Source organism: Pteropus alecto, unplaced genomic scaffold (genome assembly GCF_000325575.1).
Source record: "Pteropus alecto unplaced genomic scaffold, ASM32557v1 scaffold92, whole genome shotgun sequence".
Taxonomy (NCBI): Eukaryota; Metazoa; Chordata; class Mammalia; order Chiroptera; family Pteropodidae; genus Pteropus; species Pteropus alecto.
In genome coordinates this window covers 7,072,231-7,094,233 of record NW_006432447.1, presented here as the reverse complement: position 1 = coordinate 7,094,233, position 22,003 = coordinate 7,072,231, and the positions used below count along the sequence as shown (strand labels likewise).

The 22,003-nt window shown below is 41.1% G+C and overlaps 2 protein-coding genes and 1 long non-coding RNA gene across 3 annotated transcripts in view; 2 read left to right on the top strand and 1 right to left on the bottom strand.

The window, feature by feature from the left end:
- LOC102887649 (serotransferrin) overlaps positions 1-14,005 on the top strand; it is a 28,032-nt gene extending 14,027 nt beyond the window's left edge. The window contains 8 exon segments of the mRNA XM_015585764.2: positions 1,308-1,398; positions 1,994-2,032; positions 3,394-3,552; positions 5,945-6,089; positions 7,304-7,368; positions 10,883-11,067; positions 12,275-12,464; positions 13,819-14,005. Coding sequence (XP_015441250.2) covers positions 1,308-1,398; positions 1,994-2,032; positions 3,394-3,552; positions 5,945-6,089; positions 7,304-7,368; positions 10,883-11,067; positions 12,275-12,464; positions 13,819-13,883 — 939 coding nt within the window. The 3' untranslated portion in view covers positions 13,884-14,005.
- On the bottom strand, positions 7,375-18,406 carry LOC112475944. Its single transcript, XR_003044921.1, has 3 exons — positions 18,298-18,406; positions 13,798-13,967; positions 7,375-7,516 (listed from the first exon to the last, which is right to left on the bottom strand). It is a non-coding gene; the product is annotated as an uncharacterized LOC112475944 (long non-coding RNA).
- A 60-nt stretch (positions 18,407-18,466) lies between these two features.
- Positions 18,467-22,003, top strand: part of SRPRB (SRP receptor subunit beta) — a 12,011-nt gene continuing 8,474 nt past the window's right edge. The window contains exons 1-3 of the mRNA XM_006907233.3: positions 18,467-18,782; positions 19,372-19,466; positions 20,322-20,399. Of these exons, the coding sequence (XP_006907295.1) occupies positions 18,629-18,782; positions 19,372-19,466; positions 20,322-20,399 (327 nt within the window). The 5' untranslated portion in view covers positions 18,467-18,628. The remainder of the gene's footprint in view (positions 18,783-19,371; positions 19,467-20,321; positions 20,400-22,003) is intronic.

Below are 22,003 nucleotides of genomic sequence, written 5' to 3'. Positions count from 1 at the left end.
GCCCCGCCACTACTGCCTGCCTGTCCCTAAGACTTAGTATTCCTGGGAATGATATGAAAACCCAGGTTCATAGGAACCTTGCCCTCACTGTGGGAGCCCAGGCCCACAGGAGATTCAGTACTTTTGAGCGTGTGGATCTGATGGGCTCTGTAGGGCTCCATTTCCTCCTGGTGTCAAAACACGGTAGAGGACAATCTGAGCAGTGTCTGCTTAGGAAAGCTGGACCATGGTGTGGGAGTGTCTGAGACCCACGGTGCACCATGATGAGTGTGATAGGGCCATGCTGATTGTGCAAGCAGGTAGAAGTTTAGTTTTCTTCATCTAAAGAGTATTCCATGTTTGCTTTTAGTTTTTTGAAAATCCTGAACAATGTAAAGAAACAAAGAAGTACTTGAAATCTTCAAATTCAGAGAAAATTCTGTTATTTACCATATCATATACATAGCTCACTATCCTCCTCTTTTAATCTGATATCTAATGAAATTTTTCCTATGTTAAAATAATTTTTAGAAAACATGATCTTTTAAAGTTGTATCTATTCCATAGTGTGTGTGTGAGGCAACTTATTTAACCATTTATCCATATTTTCTATAACATCATCTAGTCTGTCTCTATCTTTTTGCTATTATGAATACTTTTTGAATATTTTTTCCTACTTATATATTTTGCCCAATGAGTTAGTCGCCCACATATCTGATTATCTCTTTAGGGGGTACTTCCAGAAATATATTGCTAGACCCAATGGAAACATTGGCATCTTTCTGAATTTAAGCATTTTTGTAATTAAGGGCTTAATAAATCTGAGGATTAGATCATTTGAGTGTATTATTTGTTTATTGAACACCTCATCTGCACGACACTAAAATACCACTCAGCCATTGTGGCCAAGATTAAGGCCTGGATCCCCCATCAGGATGCACTCTATCCCACAGGCACAGCCTTGAGTCCCTGACTTACTCATTAATCTTACAAATGAGAATTCTTGGTGTAAGAAAGGTATTGTGAGAATGTCTCCAGAACAATGTGTCCTATCAGAGGACAGGTGGATCGAATATGGGTCTTAGCTCCTGAAGAAACTAAACAAGGCACCCAGAGTTGGTCATAAGTTCATGATGGTTAGGGTGAAAATGAGGACACATTTTATTTTCTTGCTGAATGTGCCTTTTGGGGGTCCAGAGCTAGCACCAGCTGTCTCCCTGGTCCTTCATGACCTGTGCTGGGAAGGCTGCTTCAAGGAAACATCTAGAAGGGCCAATGGGAAGGAAATGGCCTCTTTTCATCTGCTGTGATGTGCTATATTTTTACAGAAAGGAGAAGCTGATGCCATGAGCTTGGATGGAGGCTTCATCTACATAGCGGGAAAGTGTGGTCTGGTTCCAGTCTTAGCAGAGAACTACAGTAAGTGGAGGGGGCACCTCTCAGTGTTTTACTTCCTCTGGGCCATGGAGAGAGGAGATGGGAAAATCATAGCCTGACTAATATCACATCGGCCATAAAGCTCTAGCTTACTGAGAATCTACTTCCCAGGCTCTGGGCTGCCTCATCTGTAACCCCCACAGTCATCTTGAAGGATAGATCTTCTCTTATACCTTCCGCCAGGGGAAATGGAGGCTTTGCACTTGGAAGTTCCAGCTAACAGTGACCCCAAATGCAGAGGACATTTAGGATTCTCACCTGGGATTCCTGGCAGGTCTTTCTGCTTCCCAAACACACATCTCCTATTGCCCTAGTGCAGTGATTCAAGTACAGTTGGCAGGGACCACTGTGGCCACAGGACAGACAGAGCAGGAAACCTGAAATTCACAATTTTGGGCTAAATTCCAGAGGCCGGTGAGTTAAAGTGAAATTGCATAATCAAGAGGGCCTGGACTTTTTGGAAGTTGGTGATATGTAGTTTTCCTGGCGCTTTTTATTCTGATCTGCAACATGGGAAAGGCATAATTTCCAATCTATAAATGAGTACTTAATGACTTCTTCATTTTCTCTTCTCCAGAAACTAACAACTCTGATTGTAAAAACACACCAGAAAAAGGTGAGTTGGGATTGGTAACCTCATGAGTTTAAGATATATTCTCATTGCTTTTAAATTCAAACCAAAAATAGATAAGGCAATGGAAGAGACCAAGTTTTAGAATGCAAAAGAGTCATGGAAAGATAGTAATTGGTAATGATAGTTATCCTATTATACTTGCTATGACTTACACAAAGGATTTCTCATTTAATCTTATAAGGTAGGTCTTGTCATCCTCTAAGGATGCATAAGAGGACCAATGGCTGAGAGAGTTTACAAATTGTCTAGGCTCCTATATTCAGCAGGTATTTCCACACCCTCCTGACTGCCTTGCATTACATGAGGCCTGCACAATTTTAGATGAGAGTTAGCACCAACCAAGGAGCCTCGTGTATTTGTGCCCGGCAGGGCTAAGGAAAAAGGCTCACACAGACAGATGTCTAGGAGCATGAAATTACACAGCCTACCAGCCAGGTCTGGGTTCAGGAATCCAGGCAAACCTGGCTCTTGCTCAGAGTATTGGTTGGGGTGGATCCGGGAGCAAGTCAGAAAGTCTTACACCATGGTGAACACTGGGCCCCAGAGTCCATATGCTTAGGCCTCTCCAGGTCATTTTCTAGCCACTAGTGTGGCAAATCTGTCCTTGTGACTTCCTTTGATTACAGCCTTCCAGCCTTTCACTCTGGGAGCCAAGCTCAGTAACAGAGTATAGCAAGGCCTATTCCTATTCTATGGATAATATGACTTCTCTGTTTTCTGTTATACACAGTTTACTGAGTTAATTAAATTAGAAAGTTGAAAGCATGGATTTGATATTCCATTCCCAATTTTAAGGATCAATAACTATTTGCTGCTGAAGATGGCAGCTGACTTGACAGTTTCTACTTAGCATACTTCTTCGCATAAGGAGAATACAGGTGCTATTCTCCTTATCACAAAATATCTGGCCAGAATATTCACTGCAGTTATCAGTCATTTAGTACTCTTTCCTAATAATTGTTAATGTATAAAACGTTGGAGTTACATGTACTCCTCAGTATCCATTCCTCTGAGTGGAGGGTGAATTGGTGGTTTATAACTTCAGCGGAGAGTGAGTTGCTGGTTTATAACTTCAGTAGCTTTGTGCATTAGGGAAGGGTCATACACCAGCCATTGCTCTGATAATAATGTATTCTTACTATTTGGTTTCAGTTTACATTAATCTCCACCTGACAGAGTGACTTATACTTCACCTCACTCAGTCATTGGGAAGGGCCCTTTGAAAGACAGAATCATTCAGAATAATTTTGCTTCCATAGGGAAATGGCAGGCTTTGATTGCAGACAGACACTCTGCATGGCCTAGACGTGTTTATACATCCTTTTCTGGTATCTTCCTTGTAGGGTATTTCGCTGTGGCTGTGGTTAAGTCATCATCATCAGATGACCTCACCTGGAACACTCTGGAAGGCAAGAAGTCCTGTCACACCGCGGTAGATAGAACCGCGGGTTGGAATATCCCCATGGGCTTGCTCTATAGCAAGATCAACCACTGTGAATTCGGTGAGTGAATCTGGGAGGGCGTTGTGGTCAAGGCTGGCTGAGAAGAGAGTGGTCTGGTACAAAATGCTGTGTGGCCCTCATTCTACAGTAGTTAAAATTTGGTTAAAGCGAACTTCAAGGAAATAACTAAAAGAAATGGTAGGATTGGGGAGCTGAATCAGAATGGTTCCTTTCGGTTACACACAATGGCTTACTTTTCTCTCTCATGAAAAAGATGAGAGGTGAGCAGTCCATGCTGATATGGTCATTTGAAACCCAAGGTCCTTCTCTGTTTATGCTCTACTATTCTGAGCATGAGGCCTCCATCTTCAAGGTCACCAATGGTTGCTATAACATCCATAATTCTGGAAGCCTCAAGGAGCAAGGAGGAAGGGCCATTTAAAATGTATGCCACCTGCTGTTAACTTATTAAAGAAGCCATCCAGAAAATCTAACCCAATTACTTCATGTAACTTCTCATTGCTTGGAACTTAGGCACATAGTCACACTTAGCTGTAAAAGAGGCTGAAAAATGTCATCTTTTATTTGGGCATGTTTCTGCCCAAATAAAACTAGACCTTTGTTTAGGAAATTAAAAGCAGAACTCCCATATGATCCAGCAATTCCACTTCTGGGTATTTATCCAAAGAAAACAAAAACACTAACTCAAAAAGATATATGCACCCCTATATTCATTTTAGCATTATTTACAATAGCTAAGACATGGAAACAACCTAAGTATCCACCGATAGATGAATGAATAAAAATGTGATTATATATATACACATATGCACACACACAATGAAATATTATTCAGCCATCAAAAAAGAAGGAAATCTTGCCATTTACAACAACATGGATGGACCTGGAGGGCATTATGCTAAGTGAAATAAGGCAGACACAGGAAAGCTGGAGGGCATTATGCTAAGTGAAATAAGTCAGACACAGGAAAGCAAATACTGTATAATCCCACTTATATGTGGAATCATAGATACAGAGAACATGTTGCAAATACTGTATAATCTCACTTATATGTGGAATCTTGGGCAAAAAAAAGAAAAACGAGCTCATAGATACAGAGAACATGTTAGTGGTTGCCAGAAGTCAGGGGTGGAGTTGGACAACATGGGTGAAGGGGATCAAAAGGTACAAACTTCCAGCCATAAAATAAATCCTGGGGATGTAATGTTCAGCATGGTGACTATAGTTAATAATGTTGTGTTGCATATTTGAAAGTTGCTAAGAGATCTGAAAATTCTCAGCACAAGAAAATCATTTTTCTAACTATGTATGGTGACAGATGTTAACTAGACTTATTTTGGTGATCATTTCACAATATATTCACAATCATGTTGTACACCTGAAACTAATATAATGTGAAATGTCAATGATATATCAATAAAAATAATTAACGGAGAAAAAATTTTAAAAACTAGATCTTTGTTACTAAGGAACAAGGGGAAATGGCTATTGAGTTAACAGCTACAATTCCTGCCATAGGGCTTCTAGGCAATGTGAGTGTGCAGGGTCTCCAGGTCTCTTTAAGGTCTTGGCAGTCTCACTGAGTGACTGCCCAGTTCCTAGGCCCTTTCTAAGTGGTAGAAGTCAGTATATCCCGTCCTCTGAATAGCTTTAGGTATGAGCTTAGTTATGCGCCCTGAAAACCTATGTGTAAGTTTATGTGTAAACCTATGTCTAAGGACAAATGTTTTCTAATGGTTCTTATTTACATTAACTTCCTAAGTACGTCCTCCCTGCCACATCCAAATGTATGCAACTGATTTAAAAGGAGAGGCCTCCAAAAACAGTTATGAACCAGACGAGTCCTATGTGTGGGAATTGGAGACAAGATCATGTTTCTTCACCGGGGTGTTCAATAACACCAATGTGATAAGAATCAAAGAACGGCTGGGTTGACATTCAAAAGTTCTGGCTCCCAACTAGCAAGAGCACCACCTCTGCTCTCCCGAGTCTCCTGGCAGTTTACCAGCCATGGGAGAGCACCTGAGCTGTGAATAGAATTCCCCAGCCCTTTTTCTGAGCTTGGAGTTCTGAGTTCCATTAAAGCTTCTTCTAATAAATGGCAGGGGAAGGAAACATCTAATAGGTGGCACAAGCTCAGGGAGTAACCTTCAATTTTATCTCTTTCATGTCAAATTTTATGTCATTTCCATTGCTCCTTTCTAGATGATTGACGACACCATCAGGGTGCACATGGAATCCCCTCCACCTGAATTTTAATGGTCACTAACTTCTATTCCCAGTCTAAATTAAGTTTCCTTTTAAATCCTATAGTCTGGCAGGTCCTGGGTTGGTAGCAGGTCACAGGATGAATGAGTATGTTCTACCTATCTGGGGCCGTACACACTTGTTATGTGTTAAATGAAGCTAACTTCCTCTTGTCCTTCCACAGATAAAATTTTCAGTCAAGGCTGTGCCCCGGGGTATGATCGCAGTTCCAATCTCTGTGCTCTGTGTATTGGCTCAGCAAGTGGTCCAGGAAAGGAGTGTGAACCCAACAACAACGAGAGATATTATGGCTACACGGGGGCTCTCAGGTAAGTTTTATAACTCTGAAATGAATGTAATAATACTCCTAACTCTGACAGGATTCCTTTTTAGGAACTATGGTGAGATTCTTATGTCCCTCACCTGTTAGTCCTGCACGTGTCAGGGTGCTATATTTAGCAACCATATGTAGAACCCTGTGTGAAGGGGCATCCAGGTCCCTCCAGGACACTGTCTCTAGATCTGGTTGTCATACACAGCAAAGACTGGCAGTATGGTGCAAATCAGAAGTTCTCAACAGAGGGCAATTCCCCCCACCCCGTCTCCTACCCCAGGGCACATTTGGCAGTGTCTGGAGATGTTTTTGATTATCTCATGGGGTTGGGAGGTAGGAAGGTGCGACTGGCATCTAATTGGTAGAGGCTGCTAAACATCTGCATGCATAGGACAGCTCCCTACAACAAAGAGCTATCTGGCTCAGAATATCACTACTACAGCTGAATGTAGGAGTCGGATCTGGCTCATGCTCTTCTTTGCACTTCTGGGGAACCTACAGCCATCCTTACCTGGAACTATATAAAAGTAAAGCACATGATTTCTACATTCCCAACTACAATTCTCTCTCATGGAGTGTTTATCATTTTTGTAAAGACAACTGTGCACCTTATGACCTTATTACTTTTTACCTATCCTTTCTGATTCAGGGCTGTGTTTCTTAGTAGGTCATGAATTCATCAACTGCACAATGGTGGTAGCATTGTAGTTGAACTTTTCAGTAGTGAAGGAAAAAAACAAAGGTTATCCCAATTTGTCAGCTAGAACCACCTTGTGAGTTACAGTAAGTACAATTCACAGTCCACACATTTCCGATTTTTACAAAGTAGAGTGTGAGTAAGGAATTACCTTACTGAAAAACTACCCTCAAATAATTGTGCTGATGCTAGGAAAAGGATGTAGCTCTCCCTATTGGAGAAAATGTGCCAGAATTTAAGATTTTAGTGTGTGGAACTGAGATTGTGTAACTACAAAGCAAATCGGAGGTTTCGTTTTCTTTTTATTATTTACCTTAGTGATATGTAAGATTACTGGTAATAGTAGATTAATGCTAATCTATTATTATTAATAATAGGAGATTAGTGATAGAATGGGAGTCATGAATGCTGATATCAAATGGTCAGCTCTAGATCTATAAGGTGGCTCTCCTGAATAACAGATGCTTCCCGCTGACTTCCTCTTCTCTTTTTTTTTGTCTGGCCGTCTGTAGGTGCCTGGTCGAGAAAGGAGACGTGGCCTTTGTGAAAGACCAGACTGTCTTCCAGAACACTGGGGGTATGTGCACATGTTCCTCTGTCCCTGTAAATCGGGGTCACTGGGTTCACTTGTGTTCAGGATGCATTGATGGAAATGTTATGGACTCTGTCAAGTTCCAGAGCTCTGATTCTCAATCTTTTTGTTCAGTGAAGAGAGAAGTTTTCACCTGGGTAAGCAGAATGGTAAGGACTGTGAGGTTCCAGTGGCCATGAATTCTCTTCCAGAAACCCCACCACAGGGTGCTGCCTGTCCCCTGAATACTTCAGTGCACGTTTCTTAAGAACAACGACATTCTCTTCTCTACCTACATTATAATTACCAAGATCAGAATATTTATATTGGATTTAATACTCCTCACATCCATAGTCCATATTCAGATTTTCTGAATCATCCCCAAAAGGTCCTTTATAATTATTTCGTATATTTCCAGGTTCAACATATAGATTCCAATGTATTCCAAATATATTCCATGTCCACTGAAAAAAAAAACCTAGAGACAGTGGCACACCAGTAGGAATGAGCACCAAGATCTTGGCTTCTAGAACTATTTCCAATAAAAGGGACCAGGACCCTTTGGAAAAACAGCTGATTCTAGGGCTGGACAGGAAAAATATAAGGTGAGCTTGAAACATCATGCTGCAGTGGTCAGAGTTATGGGACATGTCAAAGCATGCAGGAGCCATTTTAAAGGACCTCCCACTGGCCATATCTGGGATATTTTCAACATTAAAAGAAATAATAACTCATTGAATAAAGTAAGAATACATGAATCCATCCTGATTGAACAAATGAAGTTAAAGGGAAAGATCTTCCTTATCACAGAATGCTAACTAATAAATGTAGAAATAATTATGAAGTTAAAAAGCTATCATTTGGCAACCAAAACAGTAATAATTGATTCAAGCAAGGACCATTATTGGGTACTAAAACTAGCAGGTGAATATTGGATGGCTATGACATTAAAACACAAAAGAAATTTTTTAAAAGATTGGTAAGAATGAGTACTCCTCTTGCCCACACTGCATCACTAACTGCTTACAGAACCCACTACAGTCCAGGCAGCTATTACTTCCCTTCCTTTCCTCATGTCCCTTCACCCAACCTCAAATCTTTCTAGCAATTCATCTGCAATGAACTAGCATGGCACCAACGCCTCCAAGAAGCCTTCTCTGATGATAAGCCCACATCCCGCAACAGAATCCTCTGTCCATATTGCTCACATTACTGAATTCATCACATTCTATAATAAACAGTGGCCACAGGACATCTTTGAGCTCTTTTCCCTCCTTTTATATCCCAGTGCCAACATGGTATGTGGCATACAGAAGTTGCTAAGTACTTACTTGAAGGAATAGTAGTTTGGCTAATATTTCTTCCCTCTTAACTAGTTTTGCTTTTTTCTTTAAGAGCTGTCCTTTTTCCTGCTACCAGAGAATTACCCTAAGACTGGTTCTTCGTCACTCCTTGATTTCTTTTTGTACTCTTCTGAGGAGGGCTCCCCTCTCTAGGCCTTAACTCTCTAAAAGCCTTACCTCCTGAAAGAAATTTAGACAAGAGGCCTAACTTCCCATCTAAAAGCCTCCCAGGATCTCTATTTGCCACATGGTCATTTTTATGTACACAGTACACTGGCACTGCAACCACAACCTGTATAAATCCAAACTCCTCATGGTCTCCCAAAATCCAGTCCTCTTTCCACAGCCTTTGTCCCTGAGGACTTTATTATATGCCCTGCCAGTCAAGCCTAGACTAGTCTCTCAGTCAGAATGTTTTTTGTTTCTTCAAAATATACCTTTATTAATTCTATGGTATGTTATAGAAGAATCAGGATACGAAAGCATGTAGATGGTATGATCTAATTATTTAGATGTGTCTGCATATTATATGCGTGTGTTAGAAAAAAGACTAGAAGAAACACACTAATGTTGTGGGATTACAAGTGTTTCAAATTTTTCTTCCTTAAACTGTGTAGCATTTTAAAAATGACTTTTGTACAAAAACAAGGATTATTTTTATTGGAAAGAAAAATTTTTATCATGTGCTTCTAGATGCCCACTGCTACTCTCCCAACCCGGACTGAATCCCCTTCCATCTCATTATTCTTAATTGTCCCATTCAGGCTGTGGCTCATACATTAACATTGACTTCCATTCACAAATCCTCATAGACCCACTTTTTCTTCCACCTAACTGTCACTCTGTCCCACACTCCAGGCCTTTAGTGCCTGGGTGTGCCTCACCTGTTTAGCCCCACTGCCCAATATTCTGTCCCAATGGGACCATTCTCCTCTCACCCATTAGAAAAACCAGGTTCATTCCTGTCCCTGAGTCGTATCAGTACTCTCCATCTTCCCTCAGACAGACATTCCTTTCTCCTCCTCTTACTCCTACACATGTTAAAAGACACACCTAAAACCTTGCCTTCTCCAGCTAGCTTCCCCTAATTAATATACTCAACACTGTGCTGGTCCTGAGTTCACACGCATTTAGAATATGTGCCACAAAATATAAAATGTTTTTAACTGTGCCCTGAATTTTTGCTTTTGGTATGTGTGCTATTTCTCCCCTCTAATCATTGTTTCTTGCAGAGGGCTGAGAACATTGTTATTGAATAAATGCTTAAATTACTAAGTAGAACAGATGGGTTTGGAGAGAACAATGATGAATTTCATTTGGAAGGTGTTGAGTTGGAGGGACTGGTAAGAAAGGAAAGGAGGAATATTAGAAGGTGAGCAAAGATGTGTGTAGTTACTAGTGAGAGAGAGGCAGGTAATTTGGAGTTTTCTATTAAAATTAAAAGTGTACATTTTGAGTGTAGGAAAAGAGGTACTTTATATACAAATAATATAAAATTTTACGATGCTACGTTCTTGTATCAGTTATTCAGTTAAATGAAGAAAATTAAATGAAAATTAAATTAAGAAAAAGATTGTAATGCTGTATTTTAGGAGAGAAATAAAAACTGGGAAAACATATTTGAGAACTTTTGTGAGGAAAGTGCTGAAACCCTGAGAATGGGCAAGATTTTTTTTTTCAGAGAGAATAAAGAGAAGATGAAACAAGAGGCTGAGAACCATATCCTTATGGACCTGTATGCACAGAGGAACGTGCACATTTTTGCATAGAACCAGTATGAGCACATCAGATTTCAAACACAGCTACAGCTTCCAGAAGGGCTTCTGGGGAAAGTTTCTACTTGCTGGTGCAAGAAGATATAGCACAGAGATTGTCAACCAGTTGAGGGTCATGTTCTTCCCACACTGGAGCAAGAGTTCCAAATGCTTTGGAATTTAGTAGAAATGAAGATCGTTTTGAAGAGCATCCACAGAATATAGTTCTTTCTTTGGGTGGAACAGGTGGGAAGGGGTGGTCACTAGGGATTCCTTTCCATATCACTGTAACCCCAGCGTGTGTACTTCTGCTGACCACTGGATCCAGGCCCTCCACATACCAGTGGATCAGTCACATCCCCCTAGTGAGGGTGCCTTGACCAAAGCCATCAGCTGTGGCTGACCCACTTTCTCTATCTCCAGGAAAAAACAGAGAAGATTGGGCTAAGACTCTACCGCAGGACTACTTTCAGCTGCTGTGCCTCGATGGCACCAGGAAGCCTGTGACTGAAGCAGCGACCTGCCACCTAGCCCGAGCTCCAAATCATGCTGTGGTCTCAAGAGAAGATAAGGCAGACTGCGTTAGGCAGATATTACTTGAACAGCAGGTACGGACCACCTAGGGCCTCCCACCCTTTCTTTCTGGGTGGTGTGGATTACTTCGGGGAAGTTCACAGCTAAGTGCAACCCACATTTTAGCATTCTCTTTCTGAAAACTAGATATGTGGAACTGGATCTCCTGGTCCTGGCTCTGTTTATATCTCCTGGTCACTGGAGATTAGTCCCTATCTGATCTGCATGTCCTCAGATCCAGGCATCTGCTTTCCTGCTTGCTCTTGACCTTGCTCTGTGGCACCCTCGTGTTATGAGCATTTGCATTTATTTAAATGAAGGAGACTGATTTTGTTTTCCAGCCCTCCTTGATACAGGTCATGAAATGCGGATCTGTGTTGCCCTTGCTTAGACAGACTGAGAACCACGCCAACATCCAGAAAAACCCAAGACCCCTGCCTTCAGGGAGCTTGTTCTCTGGGGAATACAACCAACCTAGACCTCCTTTCATGCGGAGAGGGGCTGTCTTCACATTTTAATACTAAAGGCTCCTCTACCAACAAACTCTATCCTATCATTCAGCGACAGCTTCCTGCCTATTGATTCACCATTAGTTTTCTTTTTAAAAATTAAAATAGCTTATCTATGTGAGTCCTCTGAAGGTAAATATTATTAATAATAATAATTATTCAGATTTAATGAAGATTTTCTAGGTGCTAGGTGGAATGCTAAACTTTTTGTAGTCACCATTTCACTTATAACCTTAGGAAACCTGGAGTAACTGAGCCTCTTGCCCAACACAGGATCAAAGATGTAGTCACACGTGAACTTTTAACAACTACCTGTACCCCTTCATCGCGTGGCTCATGTTTAATATCTTCTTCGAAAATAACACTTGGAAGGGACAAGTTTCTGTCCTCTCATTTCCTGGAAGCAGCACCCATAGCCATGGCCAACGAAGTGGGGAAGAGAGATCAGAGAAGTCAGGAGTGGGTGGGTAGGTGGGTGGGTGAGAGGGACTTTCCAGAGGAGGAAGGACCAGGAGGGACCCTACAGAGGACTTTGGAGCCTCACGAAAGCATGAAGCCAGGGCCAAAAATGGATGGACCACAGGTGAGGGCAGTGGAAAAATTCCTGAAGCATCCTCTGTAGCTTCCCTTTCTTCCCAAGTTGGTCTCCAGCTTTCAGCCTCCTCCATCCCACCCATGTGTTCCCGGCTGCTCAGTGCCACAGGTCCTCATGTACTTTCCATCCATTTGACAGCTCCAGTATGGAAAAAATGGAAGTACATGCTCCGGCAACTTTTGTTTGTTCCAATCTCAAACAAAGGACCTCCTGTTCAGGGACGATACATTATGTTTGGCTGAACTTCCGGACAAAGTAACGTATGAATCCTATTTAGGAGCGGAGTATGTCACAGCTGTGGGTAACCTGAGACAATGTTCAACTTCAAGTGAGTAGGAGGAACGGTGTGGGGAGGCTGCAAAGCCAACACGGGCAGGGTTCTGGGTGTCTGGTACAAAATGAGAAGTGGGCTGTAGCCCCAGGAGATGACCAGTGGACAAGATGGAATGATGAGGGAACAACGTAATCCCAGCATGTATAAAAGGCTACTTATGTGGGTAGATGGTTAGGAGGACACAGGCTCAGGGCACTGAAGTAGTGACCTGACTGCATATGCAGAATTTCATGTTATTACTAAAAAAAGGAAGAGGTTTATGGGCCCATGCCCATTGTTCTGTGCTAGACTTTTTTTTTTTTTTTTGTACAGGGCTGCATTGTCCAATATGGTAGCCTCTAACTACATATGGCCATTTAAATTTAAATTAATTAAAATTAAACAAAATGAAACATTTAGTTCCTTAGTCACATGAGCCACAATTCAGGTGCTCAATAGATACATGTAGCTCCACACAGGTGAGCAAAGAGAGCATTTCCATCACTGCAGAAAGTTCTTTAACACAGCATTCCTCTTGAGAGCTTGAACAATGATAAGTCTGGTAACTATAAAGCTGACGTATACACTACTTATGTAGAATACCAATTTTCTAAGAAGTAAAATACTGTGAAATACACCTTTGCACTATATCCATGTTAGACATCATTTATTCACTTGAAATCCTTTGGAAGATGTCTGAGATAACATGTGGTTCTAAGGCAGCTATTCTTTAACTTTCGTGTGCATATAAGTGAGCAATGGTCCTTGAAATACTGATTCTCAGGCCCTGCGGATACTCATTCAGCAGTTATGTGCCATAGTCAGGGTTCATGTATCTTAACAGCTGCCCTGAACAATTCTGATATAAGGAACACGTTTGCCCACGGCCACTGTTGTGGGCACCCAGGTTATAGTTACCTAACCTATATCCTCCAAGAGGGGAGGAAGTCCGGCTCTATTGTTCTCTGCTCCATTCTTAGCCCCCAGGATGGGAACTGGCACATGCCAGGTGCTTAGGGCATCTTGCTATGGTAGTTCATCACCTGCCTAAAGAGGTCTGAGAGGACAGTCCTCCCAGGCTCCTTCCAGCCACATGGACTCAGGTGGACACACCTATAAGGCACAAAGTGGAGATGATGAAGGGCAGGGAAATCATGTTACCATCCTTGGCATGGGGCACTGCTGGGGGTAGGCACAGAAGCCATGGAGGCAAGTGCAGAATGCCACTGGGAGAATGGCTGATCCACCCATCAGAAGAGCAGAGCGACAGTCCAAATGCTTTTATAACAGGTTTAACTGTTCATTCACACAATAGAAAATAAATATAGGTAGATTTTGACTGTCTTACCTTTCTTCTCTGTCCCCACAGAACTCCTGGAAGCCTGCACCTTCCACAGAGCTTAAAATCCAAGAGGGGGGTCCACCACCAGGTGAAGATGGGAGCTCATGTGACCCACAAACTTCCCCCGGTCTCACTGGCCTGAGTGGTTTGGCTGCCTTCATGTTCAATGTTGCCACCTGTGCAGGAAATAAAATAAAAATTATTATTGGTTTTATCTTTTAAAAACTTCATTCTTCCCAAAATGTTTGTCCTGGAAGCATTTCTTTTATACTATATGACTAAATACGTGTGAAACTGAGTCCTTCCTTCAGAGTTCAAGATTCATCTGACCTTTCCCATAGCTTTGGTTGTGGTGCCACAGCCACACCTTCTAGATACAGTCCAAACAGGAGTTCTTTCTAAAAAGCTCTGCATGGCCATTATAATAGAATCAAATGTATATGACTGTGTGTGTGTGTGTGTGTGTGTGTGTGTGTGTGTGTGTGTGTGTGGGGCTTAGGAAGGGGCAGAAAGGAGGATGATGGTGGCCCCATAAAATGAGGTTGGGAGCTTTTCCATCTCCTGAAGTTTTTTGGAATAGTTTGAGAAAAATAGGTGTTAATTCTTTGAACGTTTTGTAAAATTCACCTTTGATGCCCTCTGGTTCGGGACTTTTGTTTGTGGGTTTTTTGTTTTGTTTTGTTTTGTTTTTTGATTACTGATTCAGTTTCATTAGTAGTAATTGAACTCTTTCCACACCTCACTTATTATTATGACTGAACATATAGAAATAAGTCTTTTGCTCCACTTACTTCCCTGCAGCTGCAGTGGCTAAGGTCACTATCTTTCTGCCAACTAAGAAAACCAAGTTTAGTCCTTTCAGTCCTGAGTCTGTTTACTGCACTTGATACAGCTGACTACTCACTCTTCCTTGGAACTCTCCCCAGCTTCTGTCACAGCCTCTCTCTGCTTTGGTTCCTACCTCTCTCTCTGTGCATTTGTGGCCTCATCGTGGGCTCATCTTGTCAGCCTCATCGTGGGCTCTGTGCATTTGTGGCCTCATCGTGGGCTCATCTTGTCAGCCCTGAAATTGTAGGGAGATCTTCCTGGGGTTCTTCTGGCTTTCCAGTTCCTCCCTAAGCAATGTGAATGCCCCCTGCTCCCAGTGGTCCATACTCATACCTCCTCCTGTCTGTGTATCTGTACTGTAGGGTTCTCACAGCAACCAGAAGTCCAAAAAATCAAAAACAAGTGGTCATCCTGCCCCTCCCTCCCTCTCCTGTTTCCCTAACCCAACTGTTACCTCCTCATATTTCACATCAGCTAAAGTCATGGTCTTCTACCCTCCCAGGAACCGTAAGCGAGGGGTCAAATTTTAATTTACTGTTTTCCCCCACTTCATGTCCAATGTCAGCAAGTTCTGTTGATTTGCCTTCTAAACAACTCTCCAGTTTGCCCCTTTATTTCCTAACTCCTATCACAGCTTCAATTTACACTTGGGGCAGAGCTGCAGATAGGGGGGTTTCTGAACACAACAGTCCATGTCTCTTAACTTTCTGGCATCCAAGAAAATAGGACCCTGGGTCTACTTTGTGGTCAAGACCTGATGTTGACTTTCTTATACACAGCCCTACTTTACTTTGAGCCTATCAACACTCTGCCTTATTTAATATTCACCTAAACTCCACCTTCACTTCAAATCCTGTAACTCTTCCTTCGGGGACTGTCTTATTTCAATGAGTCAATAAACCTAATTTTGTCAACAAAGTACAGAGCACCTACCATGAGCCTGACACTGTTCTAGGGATCGCAAATACAGCAGTCCATGCTATAGTCCCTGGTATTTTTATTTATTCTTCTCTCTAGACTGCCTTCTTATATATGTACAGAAACGTTCTGAAATAATGTTCACCGGAAACTATAGGCATAAAAATTGAGGTAATTTGTAGCTTTCTTCTTTAATCTTTCATTATTGCTTGAGTTTTTAATATAAGTATGTCTCATTTTAATTCTTTTAAAAAAATCCTCTAAATATTTTTTCGAGACAGAGTTAAAGAGATAAACCAGAGTAGGGGAATCATGTGATTGGTGTTCCTGAGTCTCAGGTAGTTTCCATAGGGGAGGAGGGAAAAATGTTTCTAGTGAATGAGATGTTATAATTAATGAAAGAGAAAGAAAAATTGTCTCACTATGTTTGTTTCATTGTAACTCTCTATCTGCTGCTATTTGAATCAAGGAGCAAAATACTCTCAGCAAGCTGCAGTCTGTATCTGCATGTCCTTCCTCTGCATTCATCCCCACAGAGCTCCTGGAAGACTGTGGTGTCCATGAGGTGGAGCTGTGAGGACAGGAAGCAGCTGATCTCAGCCTTTCCTGCTATCATTCCTTAGAATGGCAGCACCACCTTGTGTCTTGAATGTGGAAGGTGTGCACATTTCTTCTGCTTTCATAATACCCAGGAAATGAATTGGAAAAAAATATCTATAAATAGATATATATAGAGAGACAGAGATAGACATAGATATGACTGTGTGTTGTTAAACCAAATTTCATCATGAAGGCATCACTTTTTCATTTGCTAAACTCTAGAAATTCTTACATGGTTAGGACAATTATGGTATGTGTTCTCCATGTCTGGCCCTCCTTTCTTCTCTGCACTTTTAGTTTCTAACAGAGGGAATCAATGGTTATTATAAAGGAGATGTGTGTGTGTGTGTGTGTGTGTGTGTGTGTGTTGGGTGGTGGATACAGAGCAAGGATCAGGACTGTAAGAAAGAAAAGAAATACAATGTGGTAAGATTACTGTTGTTTCTGAAAGTTTTAATTGACAATGCTAATTTAAAATAAAGTAGTTGGTTTACTCATTTCAACCTCACATTCTGAACATCTTTTCTTAATCTGGAGTCCCTATTGCCTACATTTAGCAACAAAAATGCCTGAGAAATGAATTGTACTATGTTAGAGCATACAGTTAAACATAAAGAAGTCGAAGTGCCTGGCATTAATAGATAAATTACTTAACCCTGCATCGTTTTGCCCTCTGTAAAACTGGGATCATGAGTCACCGTGAAAATTAAACAGATTAATAAATTTGGGACAATGTCTGACAGTAGCAGCACTCATGAATATTCGCAGTTATTCTCATTATCTATCCTCTTCACCTACTACTTTCTTGCTTCCATATACAAGTCCCACCTCCACCTTCACCCTACTGTTCCCCCTGAGCTCACTTTTCATTCAAGCCCTCATCACAGGACCCTATCTGTTTTAAGAGATGCTGCTGACCACTTCCAGAACATGTTTTACTCCTGTGTCACTGATTCTTCCTTTTTAGGCTTCTTTATGGGTTCCTTCCTCCTTCTCACTCTTCATACTTACCATGATCTTAGTGACCATTTGTTTACATATGACTCCCAAATGAAAATCTAGCACCTATTGCTGAAACTTTACATTTGTTTCTTGTATCATCTACATGATATAAGATTTTTGATTTCCCAAAGGCATCTGAAACTCAATATACATAAAAGAGAGGCAATTTTCATTCTGGCTACGTCCCCAGCTCCCAAATTTCTCCAACTGAGTCTTCCAATTCACTTTATGCACTCTGATATTCCCAGTAACCCACACCAATGGCTTCAGCATGTCTAATTAATTAATTACCACATTCTATGTACTTCCTTTCTAAACAGCTCTCAAATCTGTGCCATCCTTTCCACACCTACCTCTGTTCCTGGTTCAGACCCTGTGTATATTTTGTCAAAACACTGCAACAGCCCCCTCTCCCCAGCTAGTCACCCTGTCTACAGTCCTTTCTCCCTCAAATGATAGTTCTGCATTGACCTGCCAATCATCTATGTCACCCCCAAATGAAACTTTTTATTGCGTTCTGTATAAAGTCTAGGTTCCTCAGCATAGCACACGTCCCTTCAGGTCTGATTCCTGCCAACGTCTCCTGTTTCATCTCCTGCTACTTCTGTTGAAATGACACCTGCTTAATGACAGAGACTACAAACTGGCAGTCCCTAGGCTGGCCACTTCTGGCCTGATAAAGTGTTTTATTTGGGTCACGCATTTTTTAATGTTTTCCATTACTTGTTGGAATTTTAAAAGTGAAGAATTTCCCATAAAAAATCTTGCTTTTTGGCTTCTCTTAAAAAACGGGAAGAACTGACCATCTTGGTCCCACATACCTGCCTGGCAGAGTTCTGGCTGTTCCTCTGGGCAGGAATGACAGCTGCAATTTTCAAAGGCTCCATCCCTCCTATTGATTTTCCTGGCTGCTTCCTTTAATGGAGACCTTTTAGCAGCCCTGGATTTACAGTGTATGGACACTGAATTGCTCATTTTCTTTTGTACAGAGCACTCTTTCTCCTTTAATGCCGGCAGAAGCTGTCACCCTTCATGGCTCATTTCCGGTCACTTTCCCCCAGGAGCTTTTATAGCACCATACAGCCTCTGTCACATCCCATGCCACATTATATTCAGGTGAAATGTTTGTGTAATGCTTGAATTCCTCACAAGACTCACCTCATAAAGGGAGCGATGGAAATCCTCAGTGGAGATTTCTTGAGCCACTAATTTTATTCATCCACCATTCTGTCAAAAACCATGAAGAGGGCGGCGACATTTGACTCATAGCTTAAACTTTAAGACTTAAAGGATACGTGTGTCACTAGTGAAATCAGTACGAGCGGTGTCCAAGAAAACTACATCTCCCGTCAGGACCTTCCGAATCACGGCCCTCGAACAAAAAAATCCAACTTAGAAACTACCACTCCCGTGATGCTCCGCTTCAGACGTCTGCGTAGAGCTCAGGGACACGTTGCGCTTTGCGGCGCCGGAGACCACGCATCTCAGCATGGCTTCCGTGGACTCTCGGCGGACGGGGAATGATGGCGGTGTCGGGGGTGCCTTCCAGCCCTACTTAGACTCCTTGCGGCAGGAGTTGCAGCAGAGAGATCAGACGCTGCTGTCTGTCGTGGTGGCGTTTCTCGTGGTGCTGCTGACGCTAGGTAAGGAGGCGGCGGGTGGTTATGGCGGATGCAGGGCGGACGAGTCCGTGCTTGGACTGGAAGGATGCGGGGCGGAGAAGGCACCTGGGAGGGCGTCTAGAGAGGGAGACTCACCCCTTATGTCACCCTACCCTCTACTTGAAGCAACAGGATCCCGTGCAACCCCAAGAGTGATGTCTCGGTCTTTGGGGCACGGGTTATTTTTTCTTCATCCGCCCCTGTTTTGCCTGTGCTCATTGTTCCTTCCCTTCCGTTGATTTTAATACCAAGACTCACAAGGTCTCTACTTCAGGTTTGAGCGTCTTGCGTATGGGAGCTGGGATAGAAAGTTAATAAAACAGAATTGCACTTGAGGAGTCCACAGTGAGGGTAGGGGGTGCAGACAGAAAAGTCGACAATTGGTAGAGGCTGCCACTCAGCGGGGTCCCTAACAACAATAACGATTATAATGGTGATAATAACAATAAAAAGTAGTTCCAGATGATCGAGGTGTTCTGTGGTAGACTTCTGTTAATTTCTCCACCCAACTATAACACGCATATTATTGATAATCAAGGTATAATTTGGGATATTTTTCTCTATTCCACAGTGTTCTGGAAGTTCATCCGGAGCAGAAGGAGCAGTCAAAGAGCTGTTCTTCTTGTTGGCCTTTGTGACTCCGGGAAAACATTGCTCTTTGTCAGAGTAAATGCTTTGGTTTACATCTCTCTTAAACTTGATAGAAAATTTTAGGACATCTCATTATTCCTGTATGATTTATTTTGGAAAAGAAGCTGATGCTGACATATTGGAGAGTTAATTTTTGACTCAGTGGGGGAGAGAGGGGCAAAAAGATTCTTGAAAACTCATAAACTGGAATTTTTTGGCCATTTCTGTTTTCTTGCACTTGCCAGATCCTGATATTTAGTCCTTATCCCATTTAAAGGTTTTTTTTTGTAACTCTCTTAATGCCTAGAATAGCTGAAGAAGTAGAAGACAATGATCTGTATATAGTGTATAATTTCTTGTATAATCTACTCTCTTGAGATCTTGTCAAAGAAATTTTTTAAAAAGGTGATTCTTTGACATATTGGGCTACTTAGGCTTCTTTTCACTAATATTTATTTTTAATCTACTTAGTATTTTTAACTGCTTTTTTGTTTGTTTTTTTGCTTTGGAGAGTAGCAGAGGTCTTTATTATCTTCCTCTTCAGTATATAAATTACTTCCCTTCTAAAGAAATATAATCTTTAATCATTTTTAATCATTAAAAATGTTTATTGAATGTTGGTAAATCTGGCCACTAACCATTTGAAACTATTATTTGAAAATAATAGTTTAAAACTAATTGTGAATTTTCCCCCTTCTCTTGGGAATCAGGATGAAGTTTGCAATTAGATTTTTCTAAAAGTAAAGGGAAAAAAATCAGTATGGTTCTCTTTAGCTATTGTAAGCAACATTCATTCATTTGACCAGACATCTAAGAGTTAGGACAGAATTACTCTTCAGGTTTGCTATTTAGATGTTTAGTCTGATCACCCCTGTATTCTTTTTTTTATAGTTGTTAACAGGCCTTTACAGAGACACTCAGACTTCCATCACTGACAGCTCTGCTGCTTACAGAGTCAACAATACCAGGGTAAGGGGTTCCTAAAACCTTGGGAGTCTGACAGCTTTCCTTTACTTTGGTGTGTCAGGAAGGGACATTTCTAGGATAAATTATACTGAGGGTGTAGCTTATTTTTACGGGTACATATAGCCCATGTGACAAATTTTGCTCTTGACCATCCAAGCAGCGGATTTAATCATGGCCTCTGCCTTGTCACCTCCTGTGCACTGATGTTACATCACACTGTATTAGTTTACAATTTTACCATAAGTTCTTAAGGATGAGCATTAAGTCCTTTTCTTTTCTATTTATGTTTTGATATATAATAAATGTATATGGGACAAAAATTTAAAAGAATATTTGTTGAAAAGTATTTTGCCTTTCCTGTCCTTACTACCCAGTCTTCTCCTAAGCGGTAATAACTTTCCGTTTTCCTGGGTACCCTTCCACAGTCTATGTGTATATGAACATATCTGTATATCCTTTAGATTTTTCTTTTTAATATTCTGTTCAGCCCATTATTTTATTTATTTATAATTTACTTCTTTAATTTAACAATATGACTGATAATTTGATTTTTGTTTTTTCTCCCTCATTTGGACCTGGTTGATTTTATGAGCTGCATAGAATTCTGTCATGTGGCTGTACCATACAATTAAGTTCTTATTTAATAAGAGCCCTGTTAATAGACATTTAGTTTGTTGTTGTAATCTTTTGCTTTTACAAATAGTCTTGTAGTGGATATCTTAAAGAGTATACATGAGTATATTTCAAAAAATACCAATAAAGAATCATGAGAAGGACTTTTTATGTACTTGTGTAGCTCCAGAAGGTCATTAGTGACCACCAAGCCAATTATAATGCTTAATAAGTATTTAATGAGTGAGTGGAGGAAGTCTGGTGGGTGGCTGATTAGAGAGGTAGATGTAGATGTAGATATAGATGAATTTGAATGGTGATATTAAAGACCTTGTCCCCTTTTCCTTGTGTTATCCCTATTTTTCTGGTGCCTCCAGAATTAAACGTAAGCAAAGAGAAAGAGATCCATTTAAATGTCTTAGAGATATATTTGCTTTTTTCATTAATGGCACTCTTTCTGGTTCAGTCCTTTTAAAACTCCCAAGGATTCAGGTTTTGAAATTTTAGATTTGGGAGATCGTCAATTCTTGAGGCAGTTGTATCACATGTTTTAAGTGAGGTGTTCCAGGGTATGACTTAGACCTGTACTTTCCAATAGAGTTGCTTCTGGCCACTTGTGACTACTGAGCACCTGAAATGTGACCAGTCCAAATTGAGGGTGCTATTGAGACTTGCATATTTCCACTGAGTATGTTGAACATTCCTCCCTTCTTTATTTACTCCTCTCATCCCCCTTATGTTTTAGATCTAGTCTCTCTCTCCCAAGATAATAATGGATATAGTAATGTATCTTCTGGATTGTTTTTGTAGTGTGTAGTGCAGTGCTGATTATATTTGGTAGTGAGTCTCAACTGGAGGTCCCTAGATTCTTACCAGTATTTAAAAAAAAAGGCCAATACACATCGTATATTTACCCATAAAAGACTGCACAGACTAAGTGACAGGAAACCATGAATTCAGGTGTAATTATATAAGATCTGTGCATAATGTTGACT